This window comes from Meleagris gallopavo, chromosome 5, assembly GCF_000146605.3.
Source record: "Meleagris gallopavo isolate NT-WF06-2002-E0010 breed Aviagen turkey brand Nicholas breeding stock chromosome 5, Turkey_5.1, whole genome shotgun sequence".
Lineage (NCBI taxonomy): Eukaryota > Metazoa > Chordata > Aves > Galliformes > Phasianidae > Meleagris > Meleagris gallopavo.
This window is the reverse complement of record NC_015015.2, coordinates 17,755,348-17,778,849: the sequence shown is the minus strand read 5'-3', so window position 1 is coordinate 17,778,849 and position 23,502 is coordinate 17,755,348. Positions and strand designations below refer to the sequence as shown.

The following is a 23,502-nucleotide window of genomic DNA, read 5'->3' as shown; positions in this document are numbered from 1 at the left end:
ACTTTGTAACACCTGTCATCATTAACTTTTAGCACAGAACAGCCTTCAGCACAACACCACAGAGTTAAAATAAAATGTAGCTGGGACTGTTAACTATCTAGCCCATTCTACTACTGCACAAGATGTTTCCTTGGTCTTTCTCATGACCCAGAGCTTAGTAAGTTTTAGCCTAACCTCTACTCTAAACTAGTACAATTTGCAGTATAATTTATTAACTACAACCATTCGTTCAGACTGCCTTTATCTGGCCATGCCATTGAAGTTAAGAAACAGCTGTTTGTGTTAAACATTTTATTAAAACCTCCAGGACTGCTGTGTCATAATGCCTTTTCCAACTCATGATCAATAGATGTGTTTAGCCACTATTTTGCAAAGGTTACCTTACAACATGCAGGAGGCACGCCGTTCACAGAATCATAGGGGTTGGAAGGGAAGTTCTTCTACACATTAATACAGAATTTCCTGCGTTCAAGTTTTAGGCCAGTACTACAGTTATCCCTCCCCGGGTGCAAGACTCTACACTTGTTCTTGTTAAACCTCATCAGGGTCCTCCCTGCCCAAACCTCCAGCCTGTCTGGGTCTTGTTGGATGGCAGCACAGGTGTGTCAGCCAATCCTCACAGCTTGAATCATCAGCAAACTTGCTGAGGGGGAACTCTATTCCCTCATCCAGGTTGCCAATGAAGATGTTGAACAAGACGAGACTCAGAACCAACTCCTGTGAAACACTGTTAGTAACAGGCCTCCAACTGGACTCTGCACTGCTGATGCTTCTGTTGCCCTCAATCTACCTCACCACCCACTCACCTACCCCACATCTTCTAAGTTTCATAACAAGGATGTTGTGGGAAACTGTCAAATGCCTTGCTGAAGTCAAGGTACACAACATCCACTCTTCCTTCATCTACCCAGCCAGTGATGACACTGTAGAAGGCTAGCAGGTTGGTCAAGCATGATTTCCCCTTCATGAACCCATGCTGACTACTCCTGATAATCTTCCTTTCCAACTGCTTGCAGATAGCATTCAGAACAAGTTGTTCCATCACCTTTCCAGAGACATAGGTGAGGCTGACTGGCCTGTAGTTTCCCAGATTCTCCTTCTTGCCCTTTTTGAAGACTGGAGTGACACTAGCTATCCTCCAGCCTTCAGGCATGTCTCCCGTTTGCCAGGACCTTTCAAAGATGATAGAGAGCAGTTCAGCGATCACCTCTGTCAGCTCTCTCAGCACTTGTGGGTGCATCCCATTGGGGCCCATGGATTTGTGTGTCTTGATTTTAGCTGGATGCTCTCTGACCAGATCTATCTCGACCAATGGAAAGTCTTCCTTCACCTAGACTGTCATAACCACCATGGTCTGAAATTGCAGAGGGTTAGTCGTAACAATAAAGACTACAGCAAGAAAGGCATTTAGAATCTCTGCCTTTTCAATGCCCTGTTATGAAGACACCCAGATTCACATTTTCCTGTCTTCCTTTCACTGTTGACATGCTTAAAAAACACAAACAAAACAAATGAACAAACAAAAAACCCCTAAACTTGTTATCTTCTACTTTCTTTGCAAGGTTTAATTCCAGGAGTGCCTTGACGTTCCTTGTTGCATCCCTACAGACCCTGACAAAGTTCCTATAATCTCCCCAGGTGAACAGGCCTTTTTTCCAAATTTAATGGACTTTCTCCTTTCCTTTTATCCACAAGTTCCTTGCTCATCCAGCAGGCCTCTAGCCATATCTCCCTGTATTTCTTACTCTGAGAGATGCACTGATCTTGAACATGAAAGAAGTGGTATGAAAGTGCCATCCAGTCCTCCTGGGCCCTCTTACCTTCTAACACTCTAGTCCATGGGACACCTCCAAGTACATCTGAAAAAGTCAGAGTTGGCTCTCCTGAAGTCTAGGGCAGCAATTCTATTTACTGCTATTTACTATTTACTGCTTTTTCTTGTGTTTCTTCCACACAAAATCTAGAACTCCATCTTGCATCCTAAGCTTCCTCCAACCACCACAACACTGACCAGCCTTTCCTTGTTAGGAAAAAATAAGATCAAGTAGCACACCCCTCCTCATCAGCCCCTCCCACCACCTGTGTCAAAATTTATCAAAACATTGCAGGAACCACCTGGACCTTGTGTGCCTGGCCATGTTACAACAAATCTCAGTATGGTTGAAGTCCCCCATGTGAGCCATTGCCAGGGAGGGTGAGGTTATTTCCAGACGTTTGTAAAAGGCCTCATCCGCTTCCTCCTCCTGATCAGGCAGTCTGTAGTACAAACCCACAACAGTATCACCTATGTTAGCCTGCCCCTTAATTCTTACCCACAAGTTCTCCCCCTGATCACCATTTCCCTCCAAGTAGTGCTCAATACATTCTAGTTGCTGTCTTACATAAAGAGCAACTCCAACACCTTGCCAGCCTATCTTTCCTCAAGAGGAAATAACCATCCATTACAGCAATCCAGTTGTATGAGCTGTCCCAAGATATCTCTGTTCCTTGCCCATGAAGAAAAAGTAGCAAGTGCAATATAAGAAAAGGAAAGTTGAGCATTTGGGTAATATATATTGAAGAACAACTATCCATACCGACAGCCTTTTGAAAGGCTTTATGGTAACACTGAGACATATTTCAAATGTTTTATTTCAACTGCGTGTGCTTTATTAGTAGAATCCAACAGAATGAGTTAACTTTGATGAAAAACTGGATGAACTTATGACTGTTCTGTAAATTGAAATTGAAAATTTTAGATGAAAAATATCAAAAGGTCCCTTAGCATACAGAGCCTTAAGGAAGGCTCCATCAACAAAAGCCACAGTGAAGTTCAAAAGCAATTTTTTCCCCTTTCATAGGGTACATAGTCTCAGGCACTGCTGTACCACAGATTCAAGCAGCATTCTCTTCTCAGAAGGCTTTACAAATTAAAGAGAAGGTTTCAAACAGGTAATTTGTCCTATCAGTACTGAATAGAATTTACTTGTTGGCACCATCACATGAATTTGAAGTGTCAGTCTGAGTCTAAAACCTTTGTTTGCTTACGAGATCTTCATTGGAGCTTGTGCAGTCCAAGTAACTTATGGTCTAAAATACATACCAATTCCCCAGAACTTCAATGGCTTCTGCACTATCGCAAAAAAAAACAAAACAAAACAAAACTCAAAAAAACCCAAATTAACAACTTTCATACTTTCATTTAAAATAAACTGATTGAATACATGCTCACAAAAAAAGGCAACATGTAACTAAGAAATTTTTAATTGTTTTATTTCAGAAACAAAAGAAAGGCAACATAATCCATTTACCAGAGATCATGAAAATTACAGACTAAGTCTTGCATACTCCTTCTCAAGACTCATTAGGATTTTCTGTGTCAGCAAAAAAAATTCCCACCAGCCTGATCATGAAATTATTCAGACAAATTCCAGGATAAAACAGACCATTTAATATCATTTTACTTTATCACACAGATGGTTTTTTTGCAATAGGTTAGTATGTAAATGGATTGGAATAGCTTTCTACAATGTTTCTAGGTAACAGTATCAATTTTTTTTCCAGTCTATCTGTATCACTTCTCATAAAGCTAATTCGTGTTTGAGATCCAAATCAAGGAGTACCCCTACTCAAAATACAATCCAAGGTAGATCCTCAAATGCACCAACTGTTGAAACTGGTATAATAATTGCTTAAAAGCTAGTAGCTCGGCTCTGAAATCTTTTATCATCAATCAGTGCTTCTTTCAATCCAAATGCTAGTAAAGCAACATTAGCAGGCAAGCAAGGAAAGAGTATATTTCAAATTGAGGGCAACGTTGTGTAACTAAGATCTGGACTGATTACACATACATGCTGATCTTTCTCTTTGGTAAGGGAAGAGGGAAAAGTAACAGGCAGAATTATTAATACTTGCTGGAAGTATAGATACATGGCAAATTGCCTATTGAGCACAGTTAGAGAACATTTTTACTCTATTAGGAACAGCTTCAATGTGTAATGGGTATGGCAAATTTTTATTCTAAATTCCAACCATCAGCTTGAACACTAGTTACCCCATAATTGGGTGATACTTTCAAGTTAATTAAGAAAAAATACTTGTTGGGATTTTCGGCCTCTATTAAAAAAAAGTAGCTTAAGTCATGGCTTTGTTGTATGAACATATTGTGAAACATTCAGGCACTGACTGTACTTTCTTAGGCCAACGCCATACATATTCAGGTACAATAAAACCAGAAATTCTGTAATTATTATAAAACTTAAGAGCTCAGGATACAGCTAAAACATAAACACTTTCATTATGTCTCAGTTCATAAGGTACTATTAAAGATTATACTCCAAAATTTTAGGTAAAATATCAATATGCTAAAGAAACTCCTTTGAACTATCAGAAGAACGAACACTTCTCAATCCAAAGGATTGCAATTTCTTTTTGTACTGATTAACTAAATTGCAAACAGTGTACAACATTCCAATACGTCTAAAATCAGATTTTATCCCTTTTATCCCTACACAGATGAACATGCATGCATACAAACACACCATTTCAATTAGACTTTAATTTTGAAAACCAGCTCTGGCTTAAGCAACAGATAGCAATATCAGATTACAGCAGTCAAATAACTTGAGGAGCTATTGGGAATAGTTTAAGGCATCTAAGCTTATCAATGTATTTGGAGGTTAATATTCCGCACATTTGGATAAAAAAAAAATCAATGTTTATCAATTTAAATATGTGTAAATGAGAAAAAACATTTTTTCCCCCCTATGGACTTGTAAGATGTGATCACTTTGGTTGTAAAGCGTATGCAAGTAGAAAATAACTGCCCCCACCATCTCCCTTGAATCAGTTATCTCTGACACTGCATTAATAAGTAGAGATTTGTTATCTTCAATATGTGTTTGGAATGAAAGTTACATATATGAGATAAGCTTCTTATTCAGCTTCATGTTTTACAAAGGATTGAGAAACAACCAATATTTTACCAGAACTACTGCATATGTATTATTTTTATTCAGGAAGACAAAACAATTTCAAAAGGAAGCACCTACGAATACATTCAGGTAACTACTTTACTAAGTACTATCAGCTTTTTAAAATGAACAAGTTTATCCATAAGGATAATCACAGTATCATCATTTAAGTCTTATTGTGCAATTTAGCCAGAGAAAGTTTTACATTTTAAAAAAATGGAATAGAACTTGAATTTATGTTTCCTCTTAGAAATGAAAACTTTTTAGTTTCCTTAAAAACACCATGTTTTTAGCGAGCAGTAAAGCACTAGTGTTGAAAGGCACTAGGATTGTTAGCTTGTGTTACTTACTGTTTCCAGTACAGATACAGGCACTTGAAAGCTTAATAAATCAAGCCTGTAAAAAATTTGTGAGGAATTCTGCCACATTCAATAGCATTTTCAACCGGATGTCCCGCAGTTGTATGGACACAAAATTCATATGGTGATTCTCTTCAGCACACTTTACAAGTTGGATCTCTCTTTGGCAGACACACGAGAAGTGGCTTGTGTGTATGTTCTAATTACATCCTGAAAAGAGACACAAGAGAAAAACTCAGAGCAAGTTCCATTACAGCAGTCACAGAAATTGCAAGAAAAAAAAACTACAATTGAGCAACAATTTTTATTCTGCGTAGTCAGAAAAGTCCCATTAAAGTGTTTTTTACTACTACAGAAAGTGGATAATCATTTGGTATGAAGAATCAGCCTGAACACCCCTTTGAAAGCACTTCCACTTATTTTTCAAACCTTTGGAAAGCAACTAACTACGTTAAATTAAATGTTAATTAACGAGTCCTTTTTTTTTTTTTAGAGAGTGATGTTCCCTCATTTTGTAATTCTTCCACATGCATTGACTTCTCCCATTTAAAATCAAATGCAAGTTAAAATAGATTCTTCATTCTGGTAAACATATGAATAAAACTAAAATATTTGGCTCAACAAAATTCAGCAACACAAGTCAATAGCGCACCTTTTTCCCAGTTTCAGCATTGTGTTTGTCCAGCAGTGCCTGAATACGCGCGCCATAGTCAGGATGAACATCAGTGAAGTTTTTCACCTAAACAGGAAGACAACATAAAATGCAATGATTTCCCCTATTCTGTGTTCTGTAATCAGAATATGGAAGGAAGAATAGAAGGATAGAAAAGCTTTTTCAAAATTAAGTATGATTTTCAGCAACCAGAAAGGAGCAATGAACACAATGAATCATTGTTTCTTTAAGGATACATAAAAGGCCTTTCCTGAATTTAAACAAATCATCTGATTTTTGAAGTGCAAAGATAAACATAACGACATTCCTGGTGTTCAACTTCTAATTTTCCTTATTAGGAACAAGTCCTTTCAACATATTCTACATTATTTACACATATTCACACATTAAAATGTTCTGTATTTGTAATTCCTGCATAAGAAAGAAAAGTCTGCAAATTATCTAGAAGCAGAATTCCTTATCTTCGTCTCCATAAGCACAGTGTTATTTTGACAAAGTTGCTAGACTTCCTGGACTGCCGAAAAAAAAGAGCAAAGACTGAAAGCAAACAGACTACTTACAGCTCTCTTTTGAATGAAAAGTTGAGCATCTTTAAGGTGATCAGCGATATTTTTACACAGCCTTTGGCGTTCATCCTCCTTCAACACTTTGAGATAGAAGTCTCGCACCTTATAATTAGTGAAAAAAAAATTTGAAATTTCCAAAAGTAAGTCATTCTACCAGCAGCAGCCCATTATTCAGAATTCATTATTATCAAAGAAATAATAGCTATCATTAGTAAGGCAACATTTAAATTCAACTCCTAGGCAACTAATTTTTGCTCCCCCCCACCCACCCAGCAAATCCGTTAACAACCCTTTTCATTTCTAGCTTAAAATCACTGATGCTTACCTAGTTAACGAAAACAAGTATGTACTGTTGCACTCCAAATTAAGGAACTGGAGCTCATTACATTACATGCATATTCTAGTTTTGCTATCTGCATAGACCAGTTGCAGGAAAACTGAACACCACTTTCTCTAGATATGAGTGCTCAAAATATGATGTCAGAGGTCTATGAGAACTCATTAATGGTCCTGTCAGCAAGAATTCAGTTATTAATCATTATTAAGCTGTACGGAGATCTTTCAAAATTTTATAAGCACTTAATTTCAGGTTAACCCAAATGCATCAAAGATATTCATGTTTGATTGATCACTGTTGATATTGTTTATACAGACTATATGCTCATCTTCTGTAATAAGCAGTACAGCAAATATATAAGCAAAAGCAGTATAAAGTCCCTTTACGCATCATACCTGAGACACATTATCTTCATTTGCACTACTGAAACGCTGCACATCTCCCGAAACAGACATGCGGCTCTCCTTCAGAACAGGCTGATCTTCTGGACCAGTAAAGCTATTGGGATAATAGTTCGGGGCACCACCTAAAGAGGGAACACAAAAAAAATATTAAGAAAATTAAAATAAATAAATAGCAATAATCTAAAAACCGATTACCCAATTTTGATCCATCTTACTGAAAAAGGATATCAATATACGGTTATCAACAGCAGCATTCTTTTAGCCAGCATTTAAAAAAGTACTTAGTACAAGAAGAATTTACATAGATCTCAGGATAAAAAAAACTGCTCTGTTCCAAAAATAAGGAGGCCTGCCACTTCCTCTACACCGTTGCTCAGAGTTTTAATAAAATCACGGGAGTCATTCAAAATTTTAGTCCAAAGGCAATGAAAACATACTTCCGTCTGCTTATTTGAAATCTTGAATTTGACCCTTCACATTTTTTTTTTTTCAACACAATGAACTTACAGAGCTTCTTAAAAGCTGCTTTCAAGTTCCTGTTTTCCAAACATTTCCACTTCCTCCTTCATGAAGTTTTTTTCATAGCCCAGAGGAATACATGCTTTTGACATGAAACGTAGCTCAAGTACATACTTGCTTACGTTTAGATACAAGTCAGTCAATACTGGGCAAATACTGACAGAACGTATCATGCAACAGAGCTGAATTTAAAATTCTAGTGTTGGGATTTACATTCCTGCCTTTCAGTTTCTTGCAAACTGGTTTGAAAAAATGCAGATATAGACTCATTAAAAGATTTCTGCTCTAATTTTTAGAGCAGATTTTTGCCTACAAGTACAAACAAAGAAAAAGTAATTATCTTGTGAAACCATTTCTCAGGCATACTTAATATTAAATAATTAGTATTTTAGAACTTTTCAATTCAAACTGTCAACATATTTGTCCCTGGAAGTCTTTGAATTAACAATCTAGGGCCATTAATGAACTCATTTGAGTGGCCATGCTCTCCTGCAAGTCCCCTTTCTGAAGATGACCTATCTGTAAACTTTTCAACCAAGTGAAGCTTAACGTGCATTTTAAAGCTTCTAAATAAAACTAAATGATTTCAAATACACTTTCCACACAAACGTTCAAACAAAGTCTGATTTTCTAGATTAATGCAACAGATATAAAGCCATTATATGTATGTATATACAGATTGTATGCATACATACAACACACATATATTCAAACTGCAAATGAATGTTTTTCACAAGTGACAATTACACACATAAAATTTGAAAACCCAATTTGGAAATATCAGCTTCTTGATACAAGACAGAAGTTGTAGTAATCACCACCTACATACTTTTAAATAGTTAAAAAAGACATTTATGTTAACATGCTTACGTAATGTTTCTCACAGTGTAAAAAATTAGTCAAAAAACTATTTAATAAATATCTTTAATCTGCTGTGAAAATAAAAAGCTGCAGTAACTTCAAAGATAGAATATTTTAAAGGATTTCTATTAATACCTTGGTTGTCAGACACACACATTGGCCCGTCCCTCTGATAATTGGCCACACGAGCCCTGTAGGGACAATTCACAGGAATTTGCAGATAGTTTGGTCCCAGACGATGTCTGTGAGTGTCAGGATATGCAAAAAGACGACCCTAAAACATGCATCACAAACATTACTAAAGCTCTTTCAGCACGTAGCAGTTATGCGGTGCATCCCAATTAAAATCATTATATACTAAATAGTAAAAGGCAGAAGACTGTTTCCCTAGCATATTTATACATTACTGACATAATTTAAAGCACCTTCAAAGTGACACAGACACAAACTGACTTCACAAAAATATCTGTGAAGAACAGCACGTAGAGATATATTTACACAACTTGGCATTTCCTACCGATTACCAAAAATGTTTCAGAATACTGACCCTATCCTGACACAGGAGAAGAGTTACATGCCTAGAAATTAAAAATACCACAACAGTACTAAATATCAAGGGGCAATATCAGTTTTTTCCTACTTGTAAGCAATTTTTAAACTTAAGTTTAAATGTAAGATTAGTTCTGTGTCCTGCATTTGAAGTCCACTTCTCACACTCACACATTCTTAATTCTAAAATATTCTATAAAAGTATAAGTAAGCAAACATTGCTGCTAAGGTCTTATACAGTTCTTCTTGTCAGACCAATAGATTTCCTAGCAACAAGTTATTGCAGATGCCCTCTAAATTTTGGATTTTCTATTCTTTTAGTTGTTTCCATTCTCTTAATATTTAAACACTGGATAATCATATCAAGAAATTGTGATTATTTAAAGACAAAAAAATTCAGCTGTTTTCCATTTGTCCATTTATTATTTTACTGCTGCTACACAAACTGATTGCAATGCTTTCATAAACGAAACACGAGATTTCACCCAAGGAGTACTATACAAACAGAAGATTACCTGCAGCATCTTATCAGGGCTGGGTTCAATACCAGGTGGCATGTTGCTAGGATCATATGCCATCTGTTCTACCTCTGTAAAGTAATTGACAGGATTCCTGTTCAGGACAATCTTGCCCACCGGAATGAGAGGATAGTCACCATGTGGCCAAATCTGTATCAGGAAATGCATGCATTAAAATCAATGCGATTAGTATTGTGCAGCTTAAATAACAAAACAGGCAAGTGCTGCTTAATAAAGTTTCAACTGAGAGAGAATACATTATTGAAGTAATTTCTACTTTACTATTATTGAAGTAATTTCTACTTTGCTAACAGACATTTTGAGGAATATCTTTGTCTTCTGAAATTCACACGGAGCATCCGTGCAAATAATTTCATCATGGCACAATCCCAGCACTTGGTTGCTTAAATGAAATACCTACAGGCACTTGAAGAGATGCCTAGGAATGCAGTATTGTATGCGGAACTGGTAGCATGACTGTTTTCCATTACTAAAAAAATGCAACTAGATAAACTAGCCTTTCTTTTGTCATGTTGCAGTTTCAAGGTCAGAAGTATTTAAAGATTTTGGAGGTGGGCAATATTACAGAAAAAATATAAGTTTACATTACTACCTTCCAAGTGCTATTCTTTGGAACAGCAACTGGAAGTCTGATGTAAAACAAGACCAACACCAAGACCACACAGTGCAACTGTTTCAGCAAGGAAGAGCAGAGATACCTTAGTCAAATCAAAAGGATTAAATGGGAACCTCTCTGCTTCTTCAAAAGTCATAACTTGAATGTAGAAAGACCAGGAAGGATAGTTTCCATTGGCTATGGCGTTGAAAAGATCACGAATTCCATAATCGGGATCAGTAGCAGCCAGTCTTCCTGCTTCTTCAACAGAAAGATTTTTGATGCCCTGATCAGTCTAAAAGCAATAAAAGCAGTAGAACCAGGTATTACATGCAGAAATTACAATAATAATATTAATAATAATAGCAATGTGTTTTAACAAGACTCAAGAACAAAGAGCATGACGTCCCAGTCTACAATAATATCAGTTTGGGTAACAATACAGTCAACAGCTGGCTTCTAGATAAAAATGAGTTCTCTTATAAAACAGAAATAAAAGTAATGCTATACCATACAAAAACAAACATGAAAATACGATCTCTACAGCACATAAAGTGAAGATATTTATTCTTTCCCCTCACAGGATGGAGTGCTCCTTTACTGTCCCATCATTTCATCTCTTCCCACAGACCATGTGCTAAAATAAACTGATAGAAGGGTAGCAGCCCTCAATGCTGAAAGTCCAAGATTCATATAGAATCCATCTTTTCAGATATTCTTTTGAAATTTCTTTTCTTCCACTTCAATTTCTCTGGCATCTTCAGCACTAACTACACCATCATTTTAATAAGTTTCTGACAACTTGAAGACTAAAAGCTGCTATGCAATCCTTCTTAGTTTAGAATAATGGTTTCTCAAGCCTTGGTTCAAGAGTAGGCATCCAGGCTCCACTAGCTGAAGTTTAACAAGTTAAGCAGCTTCAATGTCTTTAAAACTGAAGGGAAGTTGTTTGCAAGTGAGATGTGCTATTGAGTTATTTCCCAACAATAGTAGGAAAGTTCTACAGGCTTCAGCCACAGAGCTCTCAGGTAGAGGATTACATTCTTTGGCTTTACATACATCGATGTAGAAGTTCTAAGGAACATCATCTGTGTACTTTAAATGCATGCAACTGATTTGAAAACACGCACAGACAACATACGTTGAGTATATACACTAAGTAATTCTCTTGTGAATTAAAGTAGGAGTTAAACACAGAGCATTCAGACAATCTTCGAGTTGATGTTTTAATTCAGTATAAAGTCTACTTCCAATAAATAAGGGGAGAAAAGGCACACCTTAACATGGAATTTGCAGTAAACAGCTCCCCCACTAGCATTAATGAGTTTAAAAGTATGAGATCCATATCCATTCATATGGCGAAATCCATCAGGAATACCACGATCACTGTACATGAAAGACACCTAAAGAGAAGAATCCCACAATATTAGCTCATTCAGTTCAATTAAACAACCACTTGAGACTAAGGTCACTTACTACATGATATGCATCACTGTAAATATTTAACATCAAAAATTCTATCAACATCCTAGAGAAATTTAAGTTTTTAAGATTTAATAAGCCAGGACTGCTTAGGTTTTGCACATGCAACAAGGATGCCCACTTTAAATATTAAGGGAAAAACAAATGTTATGATTTTCTCTATAAGTACAGAGCAGGAAAGTATAGATATTTAAATACAACTAAAATTTTTTATAAAATAAAGAAAATCTGGAAATTTAAGTCCTGAATAACTAACCCATCAGTGTCCTTAGGCAATAAACATAGCACCAACGTTATTCAGAATGAAGGTTTTTTTTCCTGTTTACAATCAGAAACAATGGCTGCTGCATCCCCAAGCAGTACTAACTGGAAAACTTCTATATTAATCTGTTCATTTAAAACAAACAAACAAACACACAACTGCATTTCAATTTTCTTTAACTTTTCTAATAGCATTCTTCTTTATATGCTAACATTAATATACAGTTCGTTGTTAATCAGCTCTCCCATGGCTTTAGTATTAAAGAAACATATGAACTTTCTTTCCATCTCTGTAAAATATGATCACAAAAATGGGAGAAATCTAGCTTTTTCATAGTCTTTAAAAGAAAAAAAGACAAAACTAGAAGAAAGTACTAATGGCCCTAGGAGGTATCAAAGGTATTATAGGCTTTTGACCTTTATGGTGCCTAAAAAAAAATCACGTAGGCTTCGAGACAAAACAGTTTCAGTTAAAAACATGCTGTAACATGAAATTCAAGAAGAGAAACTTACTTGATGCAAAGACTCAGGGCGAAGACTCAAGAAATCCCATACCATATCTGCATCCTTCAAATGAGTCTGAGGGTTCCTCTTTTGGCTATGGATGAAGGATGGAAACTAATTTGTCCAGAGAGAAAATGGAAGAGAGAAAAAAAAGTTTTAGTTCATATCCCCAAATACATGGGATATAATAAGCAAAGCCTTGTACAAAACAAGATTAACAGTTTTATTCAGTACATTTTTAGCTATGAAAGGAACAAAACACTGGAGGATTAGACAGCTCTAAGAAAAATCTTCTGTTGTCATTTACTTCCTGCAACCAAATTTGTTACCCTAATTTTACTGATTTGACTATGAAAGCAAAATTTTTACATTAGGATAAACAGGATGTTCAAAGACAGAAAATGCTTTCAACTTCTGTCCAATAAAATTAGAAGCAAATGCTCTTAAATTTGCATATAAACACCAGAGAAGCCGATCAAACTGGAAGTTTAAAGCCACTATGTATTTATTTGCTGGCTGTTATCCTGTAGCACGTGCACTAGCAAATAACTAGGCATACGTGCTATTGAAGTAGCAATGTAAGTAATCAAGTATTAGCTCTTAATTTTAAATTTTTTTTTTAAGTATCACCTTGTCAAGTTAAAACCAGTTGGAACGCCTAATGGACTGAATTTAAAAGCATGTCAAAACAACTCTTGCTTCTCAGTAAATCAAGAACAAGGTATGAAATAACTTTTGGTCTCTTCCACAAAATACTATCATCTTCAGTGCTTACTCACCAACATTGCATCCCGAATAAAGAAGATAGGTGTATTATTTCCCACAAGATCCCAGTTACCTTCTTCTGTATAGAATTTCATTGCAAAGCCTCGAGGGTCACGAACTGTATCAGCTGACCCAGATTCTCCAGCTTGAAGAAACACAAACATATACAAGCATTACGATAAGAAACCAAAGTAGAAAACTATGGAACTTGAGAATATGCCGTAAGATCCTAAGAGAATGGTTTATGTTGTTGTTTATTTCTAATTAAAATCTATTACATTCAAAGAATTTTCTGCATGTTTGAAATAATAGTTCAGGGAGTGTCTGAAGCAGATGAATTACCTAAAAGTAATTTTCTGTGCCTCAAATCCCATTGTGAAAGCTCTCACTTGGAGAACAGCAATCGAAGTAGCGTACCCAATGGAAATGCAACTTTTTATAGAAGAGTTGCAACACTTAATTAATCCCTTGCTTTATCCAAAGTAATCTTTTCAGAAGTTGAATTTATACCACAGCAAAAGTATCCTCCACCATACGTCAGCAAGTGTTCTGAGGCATTCAGCAACTATTAATGTTAACCATCATTAAGAAATAACTAGGACACCCATTATCTCTTGTAAAATGATTGTCTGCTACAAAATAGCTCAGAAGAAACATGTTCAAAAACAGCAGGAAAAGGAAAGGTAACACTGCAACTCCCCACTTCAGCACTTATCTACTTATCAAGCTCAGCTACATGCTTTTTCTCTCCAAAAGAATATTCCAGAGAAAGGCCAGTAAGCCAAAAACTACAGGTCCTTGAGATTTTTTTTTCCTGCTTTTTCCTTCCCTTTTCCAGTGCTATTTCCAGAACTAAAAATATTCATTAAAATTTATTTTAAGTATAATAAACTGGTCTAGTAATACACACCTTTCAAAAGACCCTTTTTCTATCAGGTATACTGTATTGCTTTATAACGCATACTTAACATAGCCAATTCATGCATTCACTTCTTTAGCAAAAGAAACAAGATTGTTTAGAATACTGACTATTCCTACTTGCCTAAAATACACTTAGCAGCATTCTTCTCCAGAGCATTCCTACCGCATAAGAGATTTCAGGTTTTCAAATTTAAAGAGTAAAACTGCAGTCTGCAAGTGTCGACCGTGATCCCTCCAGAAACAAAGCTTTCCATCAGAACCAAAAATAGTACAGGCTACCCTTTCTTTCACATTCCAGGGGAAAAAACAGTGGGCTGGTGCCACAAGGCGGAGAACCAGTTCACTATTGTTTAAGGTCTTAAAAAATTAAATAAAATACACAGAGGAGGAAACATTTCAAATATCTTAAAGACAACGTAAGTGTTCTGCAACTCAAACACTGATATCAGTGTTAACTATGAGATTATATATGTATGTGTGTGTATGTATGTATGTATGTATGCATGTATGTATGTAGATACACAATTTTAGAGCCTTACCAACAGTGGAGAACCGTATAGCAATTGGAGTTCTTTTTCCAATGTGTTCAAACACTTTCGCCTTGCAATACTGGGTAATATCATGAGTCACTTCAAAATAGCCAAAGGCACCTGAAGAAATATAATTTCAAAAGATCAGATCTACATAATTTCCTTCCACTCATCTCATAGCACATATGTTATTCAATTATGGTTAAACACACAACATTAAGTAAAAAAAAAAAAGAAAGAAAATACACTGGTTTAAATCTATGCACTAAACCACCAATTTGTTTTTACAGATTGAAATTGACATCACACAATCTAGTATTTGCACTGTGCTCCCCCACCTCCATCTTAACAGACTGCTAACAGTTCCTGGCAGCAATACAGATCTCACTTCTACTCTACAAAATAATAAACAGTAACTCTTTGGGTGCACTTCTGCCAAGATTTTATACATTTACCTCAGAGGAAGATAAGTATTTCTTTGATCTTAGAAAATGTTGCAGAATCAACGGTCCATCTTCAAACAAGACAAAGCAATCAGTTCTCCCCACCCTACAAAGAGGACCTTTTCTACAGATTTATATTACAATAAAATTCAGCCCCATATTTTATTGTTTAAGAGCAATGCGTAACAGAAACCAGTGGTGCTAGTCCTGCGTGACCTTTTTCTAGTTTAAGTATTAAAGATCATCTTTTTTTTGGCAGACTGATACGTCAGGTATTAAAGTGTGAAGTTTTTAATCAAAAAACACAGAAACAAATATTAAAACAAAGATGGATAAGACATCCTTTCGGAGAAGAGGGGTAATATGAAGCAGAGAGTAGAGTGAATAATACAATATTTAAAATAAATCAAAGGGCTATAATTACATTTCTATATTTTTTAATAGTTTCGCTGCTTTAAATTTCCCTTGGCGTAACGACTGGTATGAATTTAATCAAGAACTGCAGATTTATAGCACGTTAACTGTTTATTATAATTGAATTATTACAGGTATTTTTTGTGGTTGGTTGGGTTTGTTTTTGTGGTTCTTGTTTGTTTTTAAATTTCACACACTTGATCCATCTACCTTCGGACCAAAGACCTACACATAGTTTTTCTAAACCAGGCCCTACCTGCCGCTCTGTTGTTAATTAAATTATAGATTATAATACAATTCAATCCAACTGTACTGATACGCCAACTCAAAAGCTTCTTAAAACCTGATCCCACAGAGAAAAAAGTGCATTTATAAAACATACCTGCTCCTTTTGCATGCACAACTCTCTCAGGAATCCTCTCTCTGTCAAAATGAGCCATCTCATCAGTGAAAACAACATCTTGAACAAGAAGAGGCCCACGGGGCCCAACTGTCATAATATTAAGTTTATCCCCTATTGGATTGCCAGCAGCAGTGGTCAAGGCATCCGGCTTCTGAAAGTAAGAAAATTACTATTAACACTACAAATCAAAAGCCCTCTATCTGAGCCACATAATGCATGTATCTGTTAACTGTTGTGTCACAGGACACACAAAGAAGTATGTATCATGGTTTCACCTGAGATAGTTTTCTTTGTAGGACTTATCTGATGCCACGGTCTGGATTTTTGAGGAAAGCAGTAGTGAAAGCAGTCGATGTTTCAGTTGTTGTACAGCAGTGCTTACACAGAGCAAGCGCTTTGTAAAAAGCGAACTTCTCATGCTGCTCTGCCAGCAGGCTGTGGTGCACAGGGAGCTGGGAAGGGACCCAGCCAGCACAGCTGATCCAGACCGACCAAGGAGACATCTCATACCACACAGCATTATGCTCCGCAATTTAAGCCAGTGTAAAAGTGGAAGTGAAGCCGTTTGTCCTCCCAGAGAACCACTATGCACAATGAGGTCCGATTTCCTAAAGCAGCTGAACATCTGCTCATCAATGGGAAGTAGCAAACGAATTCCTTGTTTTGTTTTGCTCGCACCCATGGCTTTTGCTTTACCTAGCAAACTGACAATACACAAGTTCTCAAGTTTACTTTTCCAGTTTCCTTTCCCATCCTATCCAGGGAGAGTGAGCAAGTGGCTCTGTGGTGCAGAGCTGCTCACTTATGACATGCCATAACTCCATCCTTCTGGCCATCCAAAGTGGGGCATAAAGGGTTCAAGACGATGACAGATTTAATAGGAGTGGGGACTGCACTAGAACCAGATGTATAGATGTTTCAGCTGTGTAGCTGCTAATAGGGCTTACTTGACTTACTGCATGGTAGGAGTTTGGTGCTTACTAGGAGTTTGGCTGCTTTTGCTCTGCCATTTGCTCTTCTCCTTATCAGCTTGTTTTACTGTGCCTGTGAACATTCTGATAATAGCTACAGCCTGGGCTGGATAGGCTGGGACTCCAGGCTGAACTCTAGTCAGAGAGATTGTGCCCTGCAGATAAACCCACATGAGAGTATGTATAATCCAAAACATCTGTGGCCATGAGAAAGCCTGCACCATAGCAGGTACACCTTGCAGTGTCTGTGGATAAGACCATGTGAAAGTACCTCAAAGCATCCGTGGATAAGAACAATGCAGCAGGAATATCAGAAGCAATCTCTGAAGGGACTGAGGCTCATTGAAAAGGCCACACCATAGCAGGTACACCTCAAGGTGACTGTGGATAAGTCATTGCCACAGGATGTATGCTCCTGAAGAGGCTGCATTCTGTTAATAAGCTCACACCAGAACAGGCAGACCTTAAAGCATCTATGGCCATGGGTAAGTCTGCAACTTAGCAGACAGACATCTGAAGGGATTGTGGCTCACGGTAAGGCCTGGAAGAAGCAGGTACAACTCCAAGGGACTACCGCCAACAGGCAAATCCAGGCTTGAACACAAGCAAGGAGAAAAGAGTTTGTTACATGTTACACTGTACAGACTGGAATGAAAGGACCGAAGGTAGAAACTGTAACAGACACAGCTTTAAAGTGTTGTAATCTTTGGGTTGAGTTGTGTGTTACAGTTAAGTCTGACAAGTACAGCTCCCATTGGCACACAGCAACACCACACAACACCCCTCCTATCCTCAGAGCTACTGTAACAGATAGAAGTTAAGTCACAGACATTCCACCGGAGTGGTCCACAGACCAAAGGAAGGGCATCTTCGTATTACCAAAGGGTGGTCATAAATGAAGATGCATTAGAAAAAGCATGGGACTTGAGCATGGTATGGAAGAAGGGGTGGTTACGTCATAGTTTTGACTGGCATAGATTTTCTTTGTAGATATTCACATGATAACAATATTTGTATTTCTTTAATGAAAACAGATGACAGCACACCCATGTTTCAGTTGTAGCAGAGTTGTGCTTGCACAGAGCCATAGACTTTCCTCCTCTTCATGTTGCCCTGACAGCAGGAGCTGGGGAGACAGCCAGGACAGTTGACCCACACTGACCAAAAGGATGTCACACACCATCTGCTAGCCAAAGGGAAGCTAAGGAATGAATTCCTTGTTCTGCTTTGCTTGCACACGCAGCTTCTGCTTTACCCAGTAATGTCTTCACGCCAACCCATGAGTTCTTGCACTTTTACCTTTCCAATTCTCTCTCCCGTATCACCTGCAGAGTGAACAAGTGGTTGCACAGTGCTGAGCTGCCTGCCAGGGTTAAGCCACAACCATATGCAAGAAAATTGCAGAAGATTCTGGAACTACTTACAGAAATCATAGGGGTGTAAATACGAACAGCACTATACCTAAGGCCACTTAGAGCAGGAGTTAAAGCCATATACAATGATAGAAAGTTTTCTATGGTTCAGAAGTATTTACCATGGCTTCACCTTTCTTCAAGTAGAATATGATGAGACGACTTTAAAATGCAAGTTTCATTTTGACCCTTCTGCTGCTCCCCTGACAAGAGGGGATATGGGAGAAAAAGCATGAGAGTAACTTCTGAAAAGTAGTAAGGGAAAAAGGGGAAAGTAACGTCAGTACAGGGATGAAGTCACAAGGAAAGATTTGTAGTCACAGAAAAGACTAGAAGGTACTCATGAATGCCTTTACTAGTTTGGAAGAGCTGTGCTAATAATAAGCAAGAACAAATCCAAGATATGATCATCCTAGACTCCACTGAAGGACTAGGACTACCAGAAGCGCTGCTGTCAACAAATATCCAACAGGAGAGGAAATAAGAACTTCTTGTCTCTTTAAATCAATTGCCTGAAATAGACCATATTTCTCCTCATTCCCCCCTTCCTTCCACACTATTCCTGTAGCCCACTCCAAAGCACTGCTTGTTCGTACACCAGTAGGAGTGACTCTGTACCAGAGGAGAAAAAACCAGCCACTCTGAGATATCCAGCAGATGTTTCTTGAAGTTTTCTACAGCACTATTCAGTCTATACTTCCACTTTCCTAAATACATACATATAAACTCTTTTCTACTGGTTTGTATATCTACACTACATCTTAATATGCTACTCTAAAGGTGACAGTGCTATTTTACTAGGTATTGCATTAAAACACAACAAAAAAGAGGAACAGTAAGCCAAAGGAATAGGTGCTTTAATTAAAACATTATCTCTAGTTTGTCAAGGGAAAAAACAGAAAAGCAGAAGCCGTTGTCAATATTATTTCTTCTGGTACTGTGTCACAAAATTATATTTTGATCAGTTTTAAATCAAATAAAGGGATTTTCCCTGCTCACTTTGAGAAGCCTGACTGCATAGGAAGTTCTCCCACCCTGAATTATTCTAAGGGTTTAGTTTCTTAACATGATATTCTAACATGCAGACCCCATACAATTCAGCACTCCTAAAAATATTAGGAGTTTAATTAAAATAATATTAAGCAGTTTATACTTTGAGGTGATTGTTTAAGTTGTCATTACAGCTGATTTTTTTTTTTTCATTAAAATTTTGATATATTAAAGTAAGTGGAAGGATACTACCATATTCAAGGTACTTTGGGGAAAAATTCACTTACCCATTCCAGTCATTCAGCCTAGTAAATGTAAAATACTCTGCTTCACGATATTAACCTTGCACAAGTTAGTGCAGCACGATTTTTCAGCTCATTATCCTGAGCCACTTTCCATACTAGGGTATGAAAGCTTCAAGCAGCCCATTTTGAAATCCATTTTAAGCCACCGCTTTGAAAAGCCTTTCCTTCAAACATGGAATGGTCTGCAGATATGACTATAAAAAGCTCACACATCTTGACATTTTTAAATGAACTTTTTGGTCAAGAAAATTTTAGTTTGCATAGGGAAAACTTTTTTCCCCGCCTTTGGAAACCCAACTACCTGCACTGTTTTTTCCTTGATTTTCATTCATTTTGTCAGCTGAAAATTAATCAATTTTTTGTTGATGACTACAAAACTCATTTAAGACAGGACAAGTTTGTAATGTGGATAAAAAAGAAATCCCAACAAGTTTCACCATGTCCATCAAGGCACAGAGAAGTCATGCCGACATAAGAGCCCTACTTATCCTTTCAAAACTGTATACAAATTCTAAGCTCAGCAGCAGGACTATAACCCATATACCTACAACCTCCTGCTCTACAATGCCCTTGCAAGACACTGGTAACGGTCATTAAGGATATACACATGATGGTTCTCTTCCCAGCCTTAAAAAGAAGCTTTTGCTTCATCTATGGTTTCATAATACCTTCAGAACAACTACCTGAAAAGGAGAAAACTGTATTTCAGTTGGAAGCTACATATGCAGTAAAATATAAAAGGTTTGTAGAGACAGTACAGCCCTTTTCAAATGGACAGGTTATTTCATTATCTGCTTCTTCCACGATGCAAACACAAGACCACTAAAAATGGCTAGAAATACATCTTTTTGAAACAAATCATCTGAAAAAAAAAAAACTTAAGATTTTTGTGACTGCAAGGTCTTTTTGTGTAGGCAAACTTTCTGAGAGGTTCTTTCCAGTATTGACACTAGCAGTACAAACACTTCCAACCGGCAGGATATATATAGTCGCCTTAGTTTCAGGATAATGGCATGCAGGGTAAACAAAACAACTTCCATCTCTGTGAGCAAAGAGAAGGAAAACCGCGTTAGTTTTCAGAGAACTCTCAGACTACTTTCGGAGCTGAGTTTGTTTGACACCTGTATTTCCAAATGGTTGGGAGCTGCATACAGTCAAAGCCTTAAAAGATAAACACGTAGATTTTTGAAGTCACTGTCGCAGAAAGGAAGGAAACAAAGCCAGGATAATTTTAGTCACAGCTGTTGTAAACACCATACATCAAAGTGCATTCTTCCAGGCATTACTGATACTTTGCACTTTACATATGTCACTTTAAAATTCTAATAAGTCACCCCTACTTTCCCTGTTGAGGTCTCATGACTCCTTATGCAATACAGGCTCCGTGTTAACTCCCAATCCACACATTAACCTTGGCCTATATTTAAATGCTGTTTCACTACAGAAAAGCTGGCATTAATACAAACAGCATTGGCTGCAGTACATGAAAATACTATACAACATGCTGGAATACGATGAAGCCACAACCGATCGTCAGAACATTGCTTACATTGAGTGCTGTGAAGAAAGGAACAAAATCGAGGGATAACTACGAGCTGTGGGAACTATGACAACCACCCACGTTTAGTAAGGCTGCCGTTCTAGTAGAAGGGGCGTTTAACGCCATGTACAGATTCCTGTCAGCAGGTCCCGAGCAGCAAACTGGCACAGGGGTTCGCTGAAAAGGAACGGCAGCCAACTGGTGCGGCATTTACACCCTCAGCCAAGCACTCTGGCACACACTCCGTCTTTGGAAGGCAGCGCCCCATATTGCTGTTTACGCGATTTCAACCCACCTCTCACCCCAATCCAACCTGGTAAACACATCTCTACGCACCGCCGGGCGTTCCTCACGGTCTATACCGTTCCCTAATCCGACTGTCACCGAGTTCTACCACCGCGATAACAGGACAGCCGATCCCAGCCAGCCCCCCATCGCCGGGCACAGACCAGCCCCAGCCCTGCCCAGCAGGACAAGGCTGAGCCGTGAGATGCCCGTGCCAGCGGCACCGGCGCACGGCTGGCAGCCGCCCCTTTTGGCCGAAGGCAGCTTCTCTAATTCCCCCGCACGCAGCGGCTCGTTGGCCGGCTGACAGCTCTCCGCCGGCGGCGAACCGCCCGAGAGCTCGCTCCCATCGCAGACCCCGGCGGTACCTGCGAGCCCCGCTGGCTTTGCCACCGCTTCAGCTGTTCCGAAGCGACGTCCCGTCCGTCAGCCATCTTGCAAGCTTAGGAGACCCCCGGGCAAGAAGGGCGCTGCGGAGTGAGAAAAGCACGCGCAGAGCGGGCTACTGAGATTAGATTCGCTACCGCCGACCTCGGAGAGGAAACCCCACCGAGCTCCACTGCGCCAGCGAGTAGCGGGAGCGACCGCACCCACGCTACCTACCCCGGCGCTGCGCCCACCCCCTCGCCGCCCCGACCAATAGCCCCGCGTCCAGCGGGCAGCGCGAGCTCTGAATGGCTGAGAGGAACGTCAGTCAGGGGAGACAGACCCCCGCCTCCCCCCGCCCCCGGAGTGAGGCGCTGTGTGCGGACGCCGGCGGCGCCCTGCGACTCAGCCTGGGGGCGGCGGGGGTCACGTGGCTCCTCCCCGTGGGCTGCGAAGTGCTGCCTCGTTAGTTAGAGCTGGAGTGCGTCTGGTTAGCTGTGCGTAGCTACGGTTTTGTTACGCGTTTTTAATCTCGAGGTCCCCCAGCTCTAGAGTCACCGTCCCTGGACGTGTTAAGGAAAAGACAGACTTGGTATTGCGGGACGTGGCTTGGAGCCATTACAAGCATGGGCTGACTGCTAGGCTACGTGATTTTAGTGGTCCATCCAACCTCAGTGATTCTATGATCCTATGAAGTGGGGAAAATGCTTTTCTGCAAGGCTAGCATTAGTCCTTAACAGATATAAAAAGTATCTTAACTCATTATTTCAATAAGATAATTCTTTATCAGGTAGATAGTTATTTAAGGCCTCCGATTACAGGTCTGGATACTTCTAAGGGACTATCATTATGGTTCTCCATTTTCTCAGTGGTGAGAACAGCAAAATGCTTTCTTCTTCAGTTTCACTTGGGATGGTTTTTGGTGCCGTCTCAGAATCTCGTAATCCTTTCTACCTCAACATGAAATTCAACATCATGAAGGGTGAGAAAGGACACCCACGTTTCTAATATTTCTTGTTCTAAATATACATCAGACTACTGCATCTTTGCAAATACTGATCAACTGCATATATAAGAATTCTGCTGCATTCAGAACATATTTGGTAAGAATAAGCAGAAGAAAACCCACAAAGATTTAAGAACTCTTTGTACGGAGCAGAAATCCATATAATATCTGCCAAAACAAAACAAACAAAAAAATCTAAGCTTCAGAACAAGGTCTTAATCCACAGTAAACTTTATTTTCAAGATTTTAGGTCCCATTCTGCAACTATGCTTGTAGGCCTCACCATCAGCCATTTCTGAGAACATACAGTGGACATTTCAGGTACTCATTTAGACTTCAGTACTATTCTCCTTAACAGATGACTTCTTCATATTAAAAACAAAGGTTTTCACACAGAGACTTAATATTAGGAGTGCATCTACGCATTTGTTAAAATGAAGCAACTTAAATATGATTTTGCTTAACCAGCAAAAGAAGGGAAATGTGTGTTTCATTAAAAGCTTTTGTTTGCTTTTCCTTTAAAGTTTAACATTCCCTGTCAACAAACGTG

The 23,502-nt window shown here is 38.5% G+C and overlaps 1 protein-coding gene across 1 annotated transcript; it reads right to left on the bottom strand.

The window, feature by feature from the left end:
• Positions 1 to 3,415: 3,415 nt before the first annotated feature.
• On the bottom strand, positions 3,416 to 22,180 carry CAT (catalase). The gene is made up of 13 exons (XM_003206372.4): positions 21,949 to 22,180; positions 16,057 to 16,228; positions 14,827 to 14,937; positions 13,381 to 13,511; positions 12,611 to 12,715; positions 11,632 to 11,757; positions 10,458 to 10,649; positions 9,736 to 9,888; positions 8,807 to 8,945; positions 7,283 to 7,413; positions 6,545 to 6,652; positions 5,964 to 6,050; positions 3,416 to 5,521 (listed from the first exon to the last, which is right to left on the bottom strand). The coding sequence occupies exons 1-13, from the start codon at positions 22,012 to 22,014 to the stop codon at positions 5,456 to 5,458; spliced, it is 1,587 nt and encodes a 528-aa protein (XP_003206420.1). The 5' UTR covers positions 22,015 to 22,180; the 3' UTR covers positions 3,416 to 5,455.
• Between the last annotated feature and the right edge of the window lie 1,322 nt (positions 22,181 to 23,502).

Coding starts and splice junctions, on each gene's coding strand:
- CAT (XM_003206372.4), bottom strand. CDS start 22,014: ATGGCTGACGGACGGGACGTCGCTTCGGAACAGCTGAAGCGGTGGCAA. Junction 10,650..11,631: donor ACTGCAAATTCCATGTTAAG/GTGTGCCTTTTC, acceptor TATTGCTTTTAG/ACTGATCAGGGCATCAAAAA. Junction 7,414..8,806: donor GTGTGTGTCTGACAACCAAG/GTATTAATAGAA, acceptor TTCCCTCTTTAG/GTGGTGCCCCGAACTATTAT.